This window comes from Galeopterus variegatus, unplaced genomic scaffold, assembly GCF_000696425.1.
Source record: "Galeopterus variegatus unplaced genomic scaffold, G_variegatus-3.0.2 Scaffold9223, whole genome shotgun sequence".
Lineage (NCBI taxonomy): Eukaryota > Metazoa > Chordata > Mammalia > Dermoptera > Cynocephalidae > Galeopterus > Galeopterus variegatus.
In genome coordinates, this window is record NW_007735334.1 from 12,724 (window position 1) to 26,994 (window position 14,271).

The following is a 14,271-nucleotide window of genomic DNA, read 5'->3' on the forward strand; positions in this document are numbered from 1 at the left end:
GCAGCACCCTGTCATGTGCTCCCGCCATACTTTGTGCCTCTGTTAACAAGCCTGCGCTGTCTGGTGCTGCTTGTATTTGTGCATGTCTTCCTCCTTGAAGGCACGAACCCCGTGTCAATCGCTTTGCCCTTCTTCCCAGTACTCAGCACAAGTGCTCAAAACATGTTTCTTGAATATGCGTGAGACAGAAAGAAAGGGAGCTGCGGGGTGGGATCGGGAGAGGGAGGCCTCCGAGTGTCGTCTCGCGGGTTCGGGCTTGCTCTGCAGGCAGCGATGGGCCAGGGCCGCTTTTGCACAGAGCAGCAGTGATGGGAGCTGGGAGGCCGGCAGTGCCGCGAAAGGGACGACAGCAAGGGGGCCGCGCAGTGGCGGCGCGAGAGAGGGCAGGTGGCGTGGGCGCAAGCAGCTCCCATCGTGTGAATCTGGGCGTTCGTTCACATGCACGAATTGAGAAAAAGACGGCATTGAGCATGGTCTTTAGGTTTCCGGCCTGGAATGTTGGGAGGCGGAGAGAGGCTTCTTACCGAAACAGGGACCCTGGGCAATTTTACGGGGATTATTTAAAAAGTTCAGTACGGCCCTACCTCTTCCTCATCCAAAATTCTCCCTGAATTCGAAACCACATGTGCTATTGAAAGATTTTATTGTATCAAATATGCTGGGAAATGAATGAAATATTGCCTCCACTTGAGGTATGAAACACTGACTTTGGTGTCGTTGACATTTTCACTTGTCTTTAGTAACAGTTTTATTAAAACTGTTAGTAACTGCTAGTAACTGTTAGTTACTGTTAGTAACTGCTTTTTTAACCTTGAAACATGGCCCTCTGAAGGCAGCTTACCATAAACGAAACGGTTGTCAACTTTCTTTTGGCTCCTTGGTCCCTCCTGCCCCTTCCTAACAGCAGAAAATTTGCTTTGCACCTGCTCCAACTGGGTTCTAAGTGATAAGCATCTTGCAAGCCCAGCAAATTGTAGTATCAAATCTCAGCCCCAACTGTGAGGCAGCACTATCATCGAATCCCTGCTGAGACGCGTTGCTTTCCCAATTCCCAGGAGAAGAGTTCCTTCTCCCCTGGCCCCTTTTTAGGCTTGAACTGTGACCTAAGTCCTCTTTTTAGCTACCAGCATGCATTGCTCTGGGTGCTGGCACTGACCACCCCTGCTCACTCTATTCTGCCCTAGGGCAGAATAGTAGGTCAGGCGTTGGTAGCCCTGAGGTCACTGGGGTGCCCAATTCCAATAATGAGCATATTTATCTAAGGAGAGGAAATGTACCCTTCTATTTTTTACAGACCGTTGCTTTTTTCCCAGAAACAAATGCTTGATATACTATCCGTGCTTTGGTAAATATACATAAGCATTGCCTAACATTCATAAAGTTGCTTTTATTTACATCTTCCTTCAAAAATTAAATGCTTGTTATATCTCATGATTTTCAGAGGGATATACCAATTTCACTGCAAGGAAAATTTAAAATAATATTTTTTGTGGATGTTTTAAAATAATGCCATATTCAGTAATACTCTAGCAAGAATTTCAAATAAAAATAGCAAATACTTTTTAAATATGTATATAACATTCTAACAGAGTTGGGTGTCATTTTAAAGGGAAAGACAAAAATGCTGACAGAGATTTTATAATTTTGCATTTATGTTTTCTTTTTAGGTTTCTCAAACAGACCAAAGTCATTAAAAATACTCCTTAATCCCCAAAGTCATAAAAAAGAAGCTATACAGATCTATTGTGAGAAGGTTGAACCTCTGTTGAAGCTTGCAGGAATAAAGACTGATGTAACAAGTAAGTTATTTTCAGAATATAATTTCACCATTTAAAAAAAATTTTTTTACAGAATTAAGATAACCTGAATTTGTTCTTAATGCAAACTTGGGAAGCTGTATATAAAGTAACTAAAGTTTTTTTATGTGCTTTCATAATCTGCTACAGCCAGCTCCAGGGTTATAATTTAATTATTTTTGTTTTTTATGGTGTTATTTTTATTAGAATATCAGCATTTCCTCATTAGGCCTTTTTAAGACTTTAACAATTGTTAGACGTGTTTTTAAAAGAAGCCGTGTACTTTTTGATATTTTTGTTGAGATGCTTTCCATTGACACATTATTTCTGCAGTTTGGCAAGCAATTGATTTTCGCTCATTATATGGTTGATGTCTTTCCGTGGAATTCTTCATTAGGTTGTTTTTGTTCTGACTCTGACCCCTGCTGGTTAGGTCAAAACTAAGCACTTAACTGCTGGGTTTAGATAAATTTAGAGAAGCCAGAAGCTTAAATTCACTGTCTAAAATAAGAAATGTGTTTATGTTTGTGCCAAGGAAAATAGAAATTTGCTAATGCTAAGATTAATAGAAAGAAGATTAGTAATATCCTTTTAGACTTTTTGAATTTGGTGACCAAATTCCTTTGTTTTTTGGAGACTCCTTTATTTTTCCCATGGCAGAGGATTAAGAAGAAGGTTGATGATGAGGATCACAATTTTTCTAGCTTTTTTCAAATGTAGCTTCACTAACACACAGTATAAGTTTGCAATAAATTTTAATTGATGAAGAATATTGCAGAATAAGCCTACTCAGGAGACAATCCCAGAATGCAATTGGAATCTCCAGGTCCCAATTATAGATTTCCTGTGGAAGGGATTCAGAGTGATCTGGCTTTATTCAGCTACAGCCAAGGGTGATGGATCTCACAGTGTAAATAGGTCGTTGAAACCCACACGTTGTGACTCTATGACTTGATGGACCGGGGCAGAAGGAAGTTCCTTAAAAAAGGGGGGTGGGCAGTGAGCTTTGTGGGAATGCCAGCCACCACAGAAGGCATCTACTACAACAGAGGTTCAAGAGAAACTACTATGAGAAACTTAAGAGGAATTGCTGAATTAAAATAAAGTTGTAGTGAAGAAGTGAAGAAGTTAACCTTTCATGTTTGTGACCTTTGGCTTACTTAGAGGTGATTTATAAGGAAAAGAGAAAATTCGGACCTATCATTTCTTTCTACTGAAGACTTTCAAGGATTGGGTGAAGGGAAAGTTTGAGGATCATATTAGGATGAGACCATTAAAAGTTGAATAAAGTTGTTGGCAAACAGTAATGTTAACTATTTTGTATCATTGACTTATGTCAATACTACAAAACAGCTTGACATGAATATTACTATATATCATTCAGTTCGAGAATCTCTCCTGGAATGCTTGCTCTGTGTTTAACATTGTGCAGACTGCAAGATGAAACAGCTGTCATACCTGCTCTTGAATGAATTTTAGGTTATTAGGGATTCAAATAGATATTTAAATTTTATAGTTGAAGTATACATAAAAGAACTGTGGTGTCTCAGATGGTGATATTAATTTTGATCGAAGGCTCAAGAAAAGCATTTGGAGAGGAGAGTATTTAAGAGGCAGAGAAGGCAAAAGGCGAGGGAAGGAAGGCAGGTGCAGGCATGTACAAGTAGAACATGTGAGTGTGAGCGTGTTACACCCGTAGTATCTTGGGAGTTTGTTCCATAACTTTTCTCTACCTTCCTCAGTTTTGACTTCATCTTAAATCCATCACCATAAAATAGCTGCCAGTGAATTTGATCATGTCTTATTCATTACTAGTGGGATGGGAAGAGGTGTGTATGTGTGAGAGCAAGACCCGACATGCTTTAATCCTGAAGATGGATTAAAATTTCTTTCTTTTGGTTTGACTGTGCTAATAGGGAACCTGTACCCTACCTGGAACGGTCATTCCCTTAACCACTAGTGGCTGAAGTCAGACCCCTTTTCTTGAAAGCTAAAGCTGCCTTACCTGAATCCTGATCCTGTTAGAGAGAAGAAAGGGCAAAATGGCTTCTGGGAAGGGTTGCAGCAACGTGTACTATAGGAAGTTTGAGTCCAGGTTATGGGTGGATCTATATGCTACACTCAACAGTTCATTCATCATGCATTGATCCACAGTTGGGTTTTTTTTATCATAGTGTTGTAATCTGGTTTGACAAAGATGATTCCACCAGCAGAATAAGTGTTAGAAAGGAAGAAAGAGAGAGAATGGAGAAAAGGAAACTGGCACATGAGACCTGAACTAAGGCAGGGGTAATGGTAGGAATACAATTGTATTGGAGAGAAAAAGACTGTGTTCTAGGGTTTTTTTCCCCCTAAACTTTTAAATATTATTAAAAATAACATTTAATTTAACATAAAACAAAATTGAAATTTAAATAAAGCAAATTTAGAATTTATTTATATATTTGTGCAGAATGGATAATAATTAGTTGCCTAACACTCCTCCTACAGGCAAAATTATAAAATTACGTCCTTTGCTTATAAGCTATTTTAATATATATATTGCCTAAATATTTATAAAAAAATGTTTCCTATTTTGTATAAAAGACTGAATAAACATGTAGATAGTTGAAAAGTTTTAGTCTTCCTGCCTACTTTACAGTGTTTTGTAGTTCAAATGAGGTAATATATTTGAAACTAATTTCTATATTATAAAGTTCTATAGAAGTATGGTAATAATGCTGTTAGTTTCAGTTTCATAAAATTATGTAATAAGATTCAATTCACTTTTTATTTGAAGTTACAGTGTTTTGTAGTTCAAATGAGGTAATATATTTGAAACTAATTTCTATATTATAAAGTGCTATAGAAATATGGTAATAATGCTGTTAGTTTCAGTTTCATAAAATTATGTAATAAGATTCAATTCACTTTTTATTTGAAAGAAAAGATATATAAAACAGCAAAGTAGAAAGAGTACATATCTTCTGCATGTACAGTGTGACTATTGTCTTAACGAATCCTTGTGCAAACTGGTGAGTCCAAATGGGATATGAATTACATAATAAATTCTTTAGGGTGATGAATTCATTAGGAAATAAAGCTGTATAAATATGAAGCCTGATTTGAAAAGTTAGGCAGATATATACATTATAAAGTACTTTTTTCCATAGATTTCTTTTAAAAATAGATCTTATCACATTAATAAAAATATACCTACTCCTGTCATTTTGGCCTGTGTCGAAACCCTAACTACTTCTGAAGATAGATTAACATCTTTTGAAATGTTTGAGCTAAACTTGTATTCCCCTCTGCTACTATCACCAAAATGGTATCTTATTTAATAATGGCATCAGAAAAACTTCTGGAAAAACCTAGAGAGAACTGGGTTGTTTTTCCTAATAACCTTTAGGTGCATGAATCAAAAAAGATTATGAATGATAAGCCCATGCTGGCATATGATACCATTTCTTTCTCTTGCTCCCAAACTAAAGCAGATTTTAGAGATTGTACCATTGAAGGTATGAGAGGTATTTTGAGAGATCATAGATCCACAGGATAACTCATAGCAATAAAGTGAAAAAAGTCAAAGCAGCAGAGACATCAGACTGAAAGGAACTTTAGAGGCCATGTAGTTCAACTTCCCCATGTGGAGGAGTGTAGGTGTGGGGCATTCCTTGGTGGCTGACCACCCAGCCTTTAACTGGACACCTACTCTAGAGGCAGAATATGCTGTTACTGGACAGTACTGTTCAGCATTCTTATCTTGAGTTCAGAGCCACTGTGCCTTTTTGCAGATTAGAAAAGGCACCTCCTCTGTACTGACTTACAAAAAGGTGACTTTTCTTCTGGGCTGATTCAGCCCAATGTCACCTAGCTTGGTCAGTCAGGTGTATTGGTTAGACTGCAAGTCCACCTGCACCTGTGGCCAACTGCCTTTTGTGCTAGACATAAACTGCCAAACACAGAGAATTTGTGAGCTTACATGTGCCTCTTTGTAATTTCTATCTACTAGAGTTAATGTTTTCTTTTGTAGTAAAACAAAATAAATCTGTCTCATCTAGTGTATGAGTCATTAAGATATTTGAAGACAGATATTCTGTCTGCCCTTAATCTCTCTTTTCATGATAAGCACATCCATCTCTTTTAGTCATTCTTTGTATTAACAAACTGCTAGATTTTATCATGGTCATTATCATTTTCATGGTCAAAGACACTTCTTTGAATGCCATCTTGATCTCTGCCAGCTCAGGGCCCATGAGAGTGCCATGTAATTTTACCTCCTGGGCAGAATTGTCAATAAATTGGGGCTTGTCACTATCCTTTTCTTTTTTCTTCTAGCATCATGCTTCTAATTTTTGACCCCTTTACCAAGTCTCTTTGTACTGTTTCTCTTTGGCTCATTATGGCTCTATGTGAAGCCTTCCATTTCTGGGAAAGGCCTCTCACCATTCCTGATCTCACCCAGAAGAAAGCTAGGCAATCTGATAAAACTGTATACCAAAAGATGCTAGTAGACCGAGGTGTTACTCTTTCCATTTTTACCTGCATTTTAGTAAAAATTTGCATATTAAGTATTCATGCATCATATCCAGTAGAGAGAAAAATCATTCTCAATGAGTGGTTCTTTTTATTACCCTCTAATAATAATTGCCGGTGTATATGGCCAAACCTGTTCCCAACACTCCGATGTGTATCAGCAAGTTGGAACTTTATCCCTGGGGACAATGAAGAGTCATCAGTAGGTTTCTGTAGGAAGGTGATATGATTAAATATGAAACAAGTCATTCTGGCTAGAGAGGGAGAGAGGTTGTGGGGAGGCTGGAGAGAGATGGTAGTGACCAGATCTAGGCTTTGGCTGTGAGGAATAGAGGGCCGCTGCAGTGTAACCTAAAAACAGGAACAACTGGCGTTCACCGTGGAGTGGCTGGAGAGTGGAGGGGAGGATAGTCTAGAAAGAACTCATTTTCCTGTCTTGGGGAGTGGATGATGAACACAAAAAGAACAATATATTTGAGAGACAGTACATTTGAAGGTGGGCCTGATGGGTTCTGTCTTGAGCTTACTATGTTTGAAGTACTGTAGGACAGGAAGAAAATGGCATCTTGGTGTTCTATCCCACAATACAATTTTATCACCAGACCAAGAACTGTTTCTTTATGTCCAAATGAAGTCTCATCTCATTTGATTTCGGTCTATTTCCTCATGAACATTCAATATCAACTTCAAGATATTACTCTTGTCTTCATGAGGAAGTAAATTTTACACTGAAGGCTGGGGTGCGAACTGTTCCAGCAGTGGGAACTGTTTTCAAAGACTGTTTTTAAACTGTGGAGACTCCAAATCTCCTATATAGAAAGGGGGGAGACAGAGTAGCAATCCCAAAGGAAAAGGAAATGGAAGAAGAGGCTAAGTTACATTTTTGAAATTGCGTTTGCCTAGCAGTCCACTCTATGTTTATTTGGAGTAGGATGATTTGGATCTGGCTCTCTTTGATTCCAGAGCCCACTATAGCCAGAGTAAATACATATTTTGATTCTTTCTACTGCACCTAAGTGGTAGTCCAGATCACTCTTTCTCCTTTTGCCTTACATTATCTTTCTTTATAATCACTTACTACTACTTCATATTATATGTTCATTTTTAATTAATGTATATTGTCTATTTCCAGAACGTAAACTCCCTGAAGCCAAAGACTTTGTTTTATTCATTCTGCAAATATATCTTAGAATACATGTGGTAGTCAGGTTTCTTTTATTTTTTCTGTCTTTTTGTTCCAGATCAGTGATTTTATTTAACTTTTACAATGTCACTTCAAAAATTACTATTCTTAGTTTGCATTAGAGTATAGTCAAATTCTACCCACAAGATCAAAATAAAAAATAGACTTTTAATTTTTCATAAACAAAAATAGCTTCCAGCCATAACATAATTTTAAAGCTAATTTTGTAATGGATTCAAAAAGCTTTACCAAAGTAAGCTTTGGTATAAAAGCACGACTTGATAGACTGATTCACAGTGTAAATATTTCTTCAGAATGTCCTTAATTATTTTTCATGTGTGTATATAAGACATTTTATTATTTTGCATTTTAAGGTTGCAGCTACTTGCTGTGGTTATAAATGAATGATAAGAACACATCTTTTATAACTTAACCTTCCAACTTTATTAATATTAATATTTTATGTTTGATTTTATTATAGCTTTCTTCTGATTAGAATTTAATATAGAGAAGTTTTATTCATGTGGTTGTTAACGGCATTTTGAATGAGCTTTGGGAGAATTACAATGTAACACTGCTGGATACAGAATGATTCTTTTAGACACCAAGACTAATAATTTTTAACAATATCTAAAAACATTGTAGGAAAAGCTTGAACCATGCTGGCACCAGGGACAGACAGGCATGAAAGATTAATGTAATCTTGCATATAATGATGCACATTCTTACACAAAAAATCCATCTGCAGTGTCACGTCAGTCAGCAGAAATCTTTGATGGGTGGATACAGCTGGGCTGTCTCTTCTGGCAGAGCTGCTCTAGAAAATGCTAAATGTGGTTGTGATGCTTGGTGCCATCTGCAGTGTGCCCGTTTATCCTGTCTTCACTGGCATTTGCAATACTGCATAGGGCATCAGTGACTGTGGAGACAGCGATACAGAGTGACAGATTTATTTCCTCAGAGGATCCGGGCTCTAGTGGGCCTGTGTGCCACCCTGCTCTTCTGGTTTGGGTCTCTTGTTATTGGTGTTGGCTTTACTTCCTATTTTCACATCCAACTCCTCCTCTTTTTAGTCTAGCAGTTCCAGATACACATTTTTCTGGTATGTAAATCTGACACTAACCTTTTAACTAATTTATTCATGTAAGGTTGCCAAAACGATTTAACATTGACTGTTCGATGCCAGCTAATACGCCTTATTTTGAAAATACTGCTGCTCCCAAGCTTCTGATTTAAAGGAAATGTGCCTTATTTAGAGAACACTACACAGGCACCAAGATAAATTCACTAACCACTATGAGTGGGATATCCCCAAGTGACTTACATAGTTCGAACAAACACATGACCCTCTTTTCCATAAAGCTATAAAACACATCAAGCAGCTAACACTTCTTCCTCTTTCCCTTGATTAAAATATAAATATTCAAGGTTAAATGTTGTTTTATGACCTGACCATATGTTTATCATATTATTTTGCCAAACCAAGTTAAAAAAGAGTAGGTCATTGTTTAAAATTTCACTTTTTCTGTGTGTGTTTTTTAATAGTAACAGAATATGAAGGGCATGCTCTGTCACTACTTGAGGAATGCGAACTCCAGGGATTTGATGGGTAGGTTATACTATTATTCTATGTGAATCGTATAGATTGTGTTAACACATGTTTTTATTAGTTTTTAGCCATATATTTGGGACCTATAATTTTTAAATATTTGTGATGTATGTAATTAGGCTCTGTTGATACCTATGTAATAATTAATGATAGTAATATTACATAGTCATCTACTTCTCAGGATCTGGAATGGGAAAGCAAAAGGAGAAATCTAAGTACTCACAATGTACTGCCCTATGTTTACCTAATGTGCATACAGTTGTATCTGTAATTCTTGGTTTTTACCATGTGAGTATCTAGAAAAGCATTAATGGAAGATATTATATTGGTCATATGGCATAAGTATACTGTGATCCTATTCTGCAAATTTACTGATAGTTTTAACAGCTACCCATTGGTTAATTTTGCTGTGGTTGATTGGGGGTAGATGTTTTATAAAAACAAAGACACTATTTTCAGAATCAATAAAATGTGTTAATTATAACTATATCTTATAATTTAATGACTACCAAGTAAGTGTGTTATTCACAGCTGGCATCAGAAACTGTTGTTTGCAATACATTGTTGTAGTGTGCAGAGATTGCTCACTGGCGTGCAAGTATAGGAAACAAGGCAAGTGACGTAAATTTAATAGCCATTTTTTAAAATTAGGTGAAGCAATTTGCTGAAGTGCTGGATTGATGTGTAGGACTAAAACTTACTGTATTCCTTTAGGGGAGGTTTTCCGTAAGGGTGGATATTTGAGAATTTAAAAAGTTAGCAAGTATGTTAATTACTTTTGTCACTTGGTAATGGGCAGGGGGCAATAAAAAGCCATAAGGTCAGGACAGGTAGTTGGGTCTGCACTTTGACCAAGTGAAAAGCTTTAATCTTCCCGGGGAGAACTATTAGATGTGATAGGGAAGGAAGTGATGTAACCAAAATTGAGAGGAGTAAATTTAATTATAAATGGCAATAATACGTAAGTATTGAGAATTAAGAGTATGAGGTAGGAGATTACTTCAGAACTTTATAATTAGCAGTAGACAGAAGGATTAATGGGCTGCATTTAGGAAAAAAAGTAATCAGGAGAATCATGCCCACCGACTACCTACTTTAATATGCTGCATAGTCCTGAGCCGGAGCTCATGAGTATATGAGGGTAGCTGCATTGCAAATGAGTCCTTGCTTCAAAACTCGATTATATAAATAATGAGAATAACAGATATTACAGATACTAAATCCAGTCTTGCCTACCAGCATTATGAAGCATCCTGCTGAGTGTGGTATCCATAAATGTGTTCTGTTGGTAATTATACTGTGGCAAGGATTAAAATAATTTTGCAAAATGAAGACTTACTCAAGAGCAGTCTAGTAATGTTTTTCTCTTTACCTGAACATATTTAGTTCCTTTTTATTTCTTATGGCAGGCGTTGTTATTTTTCAGTGAGGTGCTAAAAAATATATAGTTTCTTCATTTATTAGCCACATTTTTAAAACCAAATAGTTTGGCCTAACCATTATATGAATTGAGTTTCATAATTTAACTGTTTCGAAACACTACAGCATGCTAATTTATTTTGGACTTATAATAATTTAAAATTTCTATTGAAAGTCATTTGTGTTCTAAGATCCTTTAAATAGCTAATTTATTTCCATGGGTTCCGTTTTTCCAGTAGGAGCTGTTATGGTGGTTGGGTAATTACCTTAATAAAATGGTAATTTTAAGTCACTATACTTAGTCACTATACATAGAGAGGTATGTGAGAACAATGGAAACAGTTTCTCTAGGCACTCCAAAGGAGTTTCTCTAACAAGGAGAATTTGCTTGAAAATGGAATAGTCTACCTTGGTGGGTTTCCTATCCCTGAGCCTATTCAAAAAGTGGGTATAAGAGCACTTTTTGAGAAATGTATAGAAAAGATTTAAGGATAAGATAAGGTAACCCCAAGATGCTATGCCATTTTGTGGAGAGACAGGTGCACATTCCTTTATGAACTTTAGCTTGAGACGTATGTCTTCCTGACTCTAGTGGAATTATTGATGGAACGTAATTAGGAAATCACATAGCAGTTTGGTTTCTAGACACAGGCTAGAGAGGTTAAGATCCAAGAAAGATTCCATGTAGGATATTCCGTAAAGCAAAGTCATTTGGTTAAAAAAAAAACATGTTTAAGAAATGCTATTTGCTAAGATTTTGGAGTTTAAAAAAATGAATTACATATGTTTTTATGAAGACACATTGTGACATATTTCTAAAGTCAACAGAAACAGTGTGTCAGTACTCAGGACAGCTGGTGCCCCACTCCAGTGTGTTCTAGCAAACACTCAGATCCACTGCTAAAGCTTGTAGGGGCTTTAGATTCCATATTGACCTGTACTAATACTGGGCATGAATAGGAAGTTTGTAAAGGCAAAGAAAAGAGTAATAGTAGCTGCATAAACTTGAAGCAGTAATGATTGCATTTATAAGTGTGAATATAGTTAAATTTGTGGCTTTTCTGCAATCGTAAATATACTAATTCTTTGCTATTTGTTTCATAGTGTTTTTTTACTAAATTTATTGAATTACACAGTTTTGTTGTATTTTATTTTATTTTATTTTATTTTTGGGTTATTTAACCATTAACTAGACCCACAATAACCTAGAAATTATTTGGCTAATATAGACATTTTATCAGATTGACCATGATATCTGTATTACTTAGTAAAGTTAAAAAACAAAAAAACAAAAAAAACCCTATTTTCCAAAAAGAAAAAGTCTAAATTGAAAACCCAATAATGTATTCAATATTTCAAAGATGATATTTGTTGACAGATAAATATACAAACACCCACTTAAAAATATCTTTCTTATCACTTTTTAAAAATGGAAATAAAATATTAGCCACCAGTTTTACTCTTCTATAGAGAATCATTCTTCTTGGGCCCATGGCAAGAAGGAGTTTACTTATTCTGAAAACTTAAGATTTACCATGTGCAAAAGATTAGTTACTGTAAGGTTTATGTTTTAGAGTAACTCGTAAGTGTGGTTAAATTAACTCATTATAAAAGATTGATTTTTTTTCTTGTAGTATCCAGACTCTTGTGATACTTTTGTATTGAGCATATTTCCTATGTTGAACATTTATACCTAGATATGATCTTAATAATCTAGTAGTTGTCAACATAAGTAAGTATATTCCTTCTTAACTCGTTCAATTTCACATTGTTTCTACTGACTTTCCAAACAGTAAACTTCTCATAAAAAAATTTTTCATTGAGTATAATATATTTTGAGTAATAGTGCAGTCTCAAAGGCCAAATTGTCTTATTTTAAAACCCTGTTCTATCACTTACTAATGGTATTACCTTGGAAAATTCACTTAATCTTTCTATGTTTTAGTTTTCTAATCTATAAATTGAGAGTAATAGTATTTATTGCCTTCAGTTACTCTTCAAGTCACGTGAGTTAATACATTGTGAGTGCTGAGAATAGTGTCCGATATACAGGGTAATTATTCACTCAATGTTACCTTATTATCATAATTATAATTATCGTAATTTGTGCTAGTTTTAAAAGATTTAACACAGAATGAAAAACGTTTTTGTAGCAGAGCATGTTCATAAAAGGCCATCTCTACTAACTCCAGCCATGAGTTAACTTATACATGATGCTATAACTAGATGCAAAATTCCAGGAGTCAAGTGTTGCCATCCTACATATGTAAGAGTTACGTTTTCTGATGCTAAATTAGATGTTTTGTTTTTTTGTTTTTTTGTTTTTGTCTTTTTCCGTGTCCAGCAACGGATCGCAACCCTCAGTGTTGCCCCCGTACCGGACCGAGACCGGCAACGGGACCACAACCCTCGGTGTTGCTCCCGCGCCTCGCTCAGCCAGTGAGCGGGAACCAGTCTGTATGTGGGATCCGAACCCTCGGGCAGGAGCGCCGCCGTGCTTCCCAAGTGGCGCACTATCAAGTGCGCCACCGGGCCGGCCCTTTGTTTGGTTTTTTAAATGATTTTTATGTGATCCTTTTAGGTCACACACATATGTCATCCTATAGACAGACATGGATTGGAAGTTATGCTTAAGTTCATAGAATGTTTAGAAATCTCATGGAGATTTTTGAAATCAAACAGGCAAGTTCATATTAAACTTTGGTTTCCCCATTTATAAAGATGGGGCTAATGCCTCAGAGAATTCTGAGGATTTAATAGAAAAGAGTAGATATATTGTCTGACATACAAGGGTACTTTCCAAAAACTTCATGGAAAGATTTGTATTATCTTTTAATTCTATTTTTCCATGAACTTTTTGATGTACCCTTGTATAGTGTGTCCTCAGTAGATATTATCCCTTTTCCTTGAATAAGTGGCCAAATTGTAAACTCCCAGAATCAGTTCAGATGTTAAAAAAAATAATACAACTAACCAAAAATGACCTGGGTCACATCCTGAGCCTCTTCTAACCAGAGAGGACCTGGATTTCCCAGGCTATTTGAAGCCTCAGCTACATGAACAGACTAGAAAGTTGAGCTCAAGGTGGAGGGATTGATAGAAAAGGTGCTTTCAGCCTCTGGTCACCACCCTCTAGAGTTTCCTAAGCTTCGGGAACCAGTAACCCCTGTTGATTATGGCTCATAGGCTGTTCTGTCTGACACGTAGAGTTTTTAAATGCATTGAATGCCAGTTGCTATTATTTACAAATTAGGCGAATCACCCTAAAAACAGAATCTCTATCTTCTTTAGAAAAATCAGAAGGTCAGGTTCTGCTCTGCTGGGCCTCCCCATGATGTGAGTGAGCCGCGGCTGAGAAGCTGCTGCCCCTATAGGCATGAGCATACTCTTCCATTCCTGCCGGACACTCGTAGGCCATGAGTTGTGACATTTGCTTTCAATATGCAAAATCCTCCTCCTTTTGGGTGAATTAATGATATTTTGATACTTAGATTATTTTGCATTTTTAAAATACAAGTGATTATGCGGGCCGGCCCGGTGGCACACTGCTACAGTGCACCGCTTGGGAGTGTGGCGACGCTCCCGCCGAGGGTTCGGATCCCACNAAATCCTCCTCCTTTTGGGTGAATTAATGATATTTTGATACTTAGATTATTTTGCATTTTTTAAATACAAGTGATTATGCGGGCCGGCCCGGTGGCGCACTGCTACAGTGCACCGCTTGGGAGTGCGGCGACGCTCCCGCC

The 14,271-nt window shown here is 36.7% G+C and overlaps 1 protein-coding gene across 1 annotated transcript in view; it reads left to right on the forward strand.

Annotated features, from left to right (window-relative positions):
• Nucleotides 1-308: 308 nt before the first annotated feature.
• Nucleotides 309-14,271, forward strand: part of CERKL (ceramide kinase-like) — a 44,238-nt gene continuing 30,275 nt past the window's right edge. Inside the window, exons 1-3 of the mRNA XM_008593480.1 lie at nt 309-567; nt 1,668-1,799; nt 9,043-9,106. Coding sequence (XP_008591702.1) covers nt 309-567; nt 1,668-1,799; nt 9,043-9,106 — 455 coding nt within the window. The remainder of the gene's footprint in view (nt 568-1,667; nt 1,800-9,042; nt 9,107-14,271) is intronic.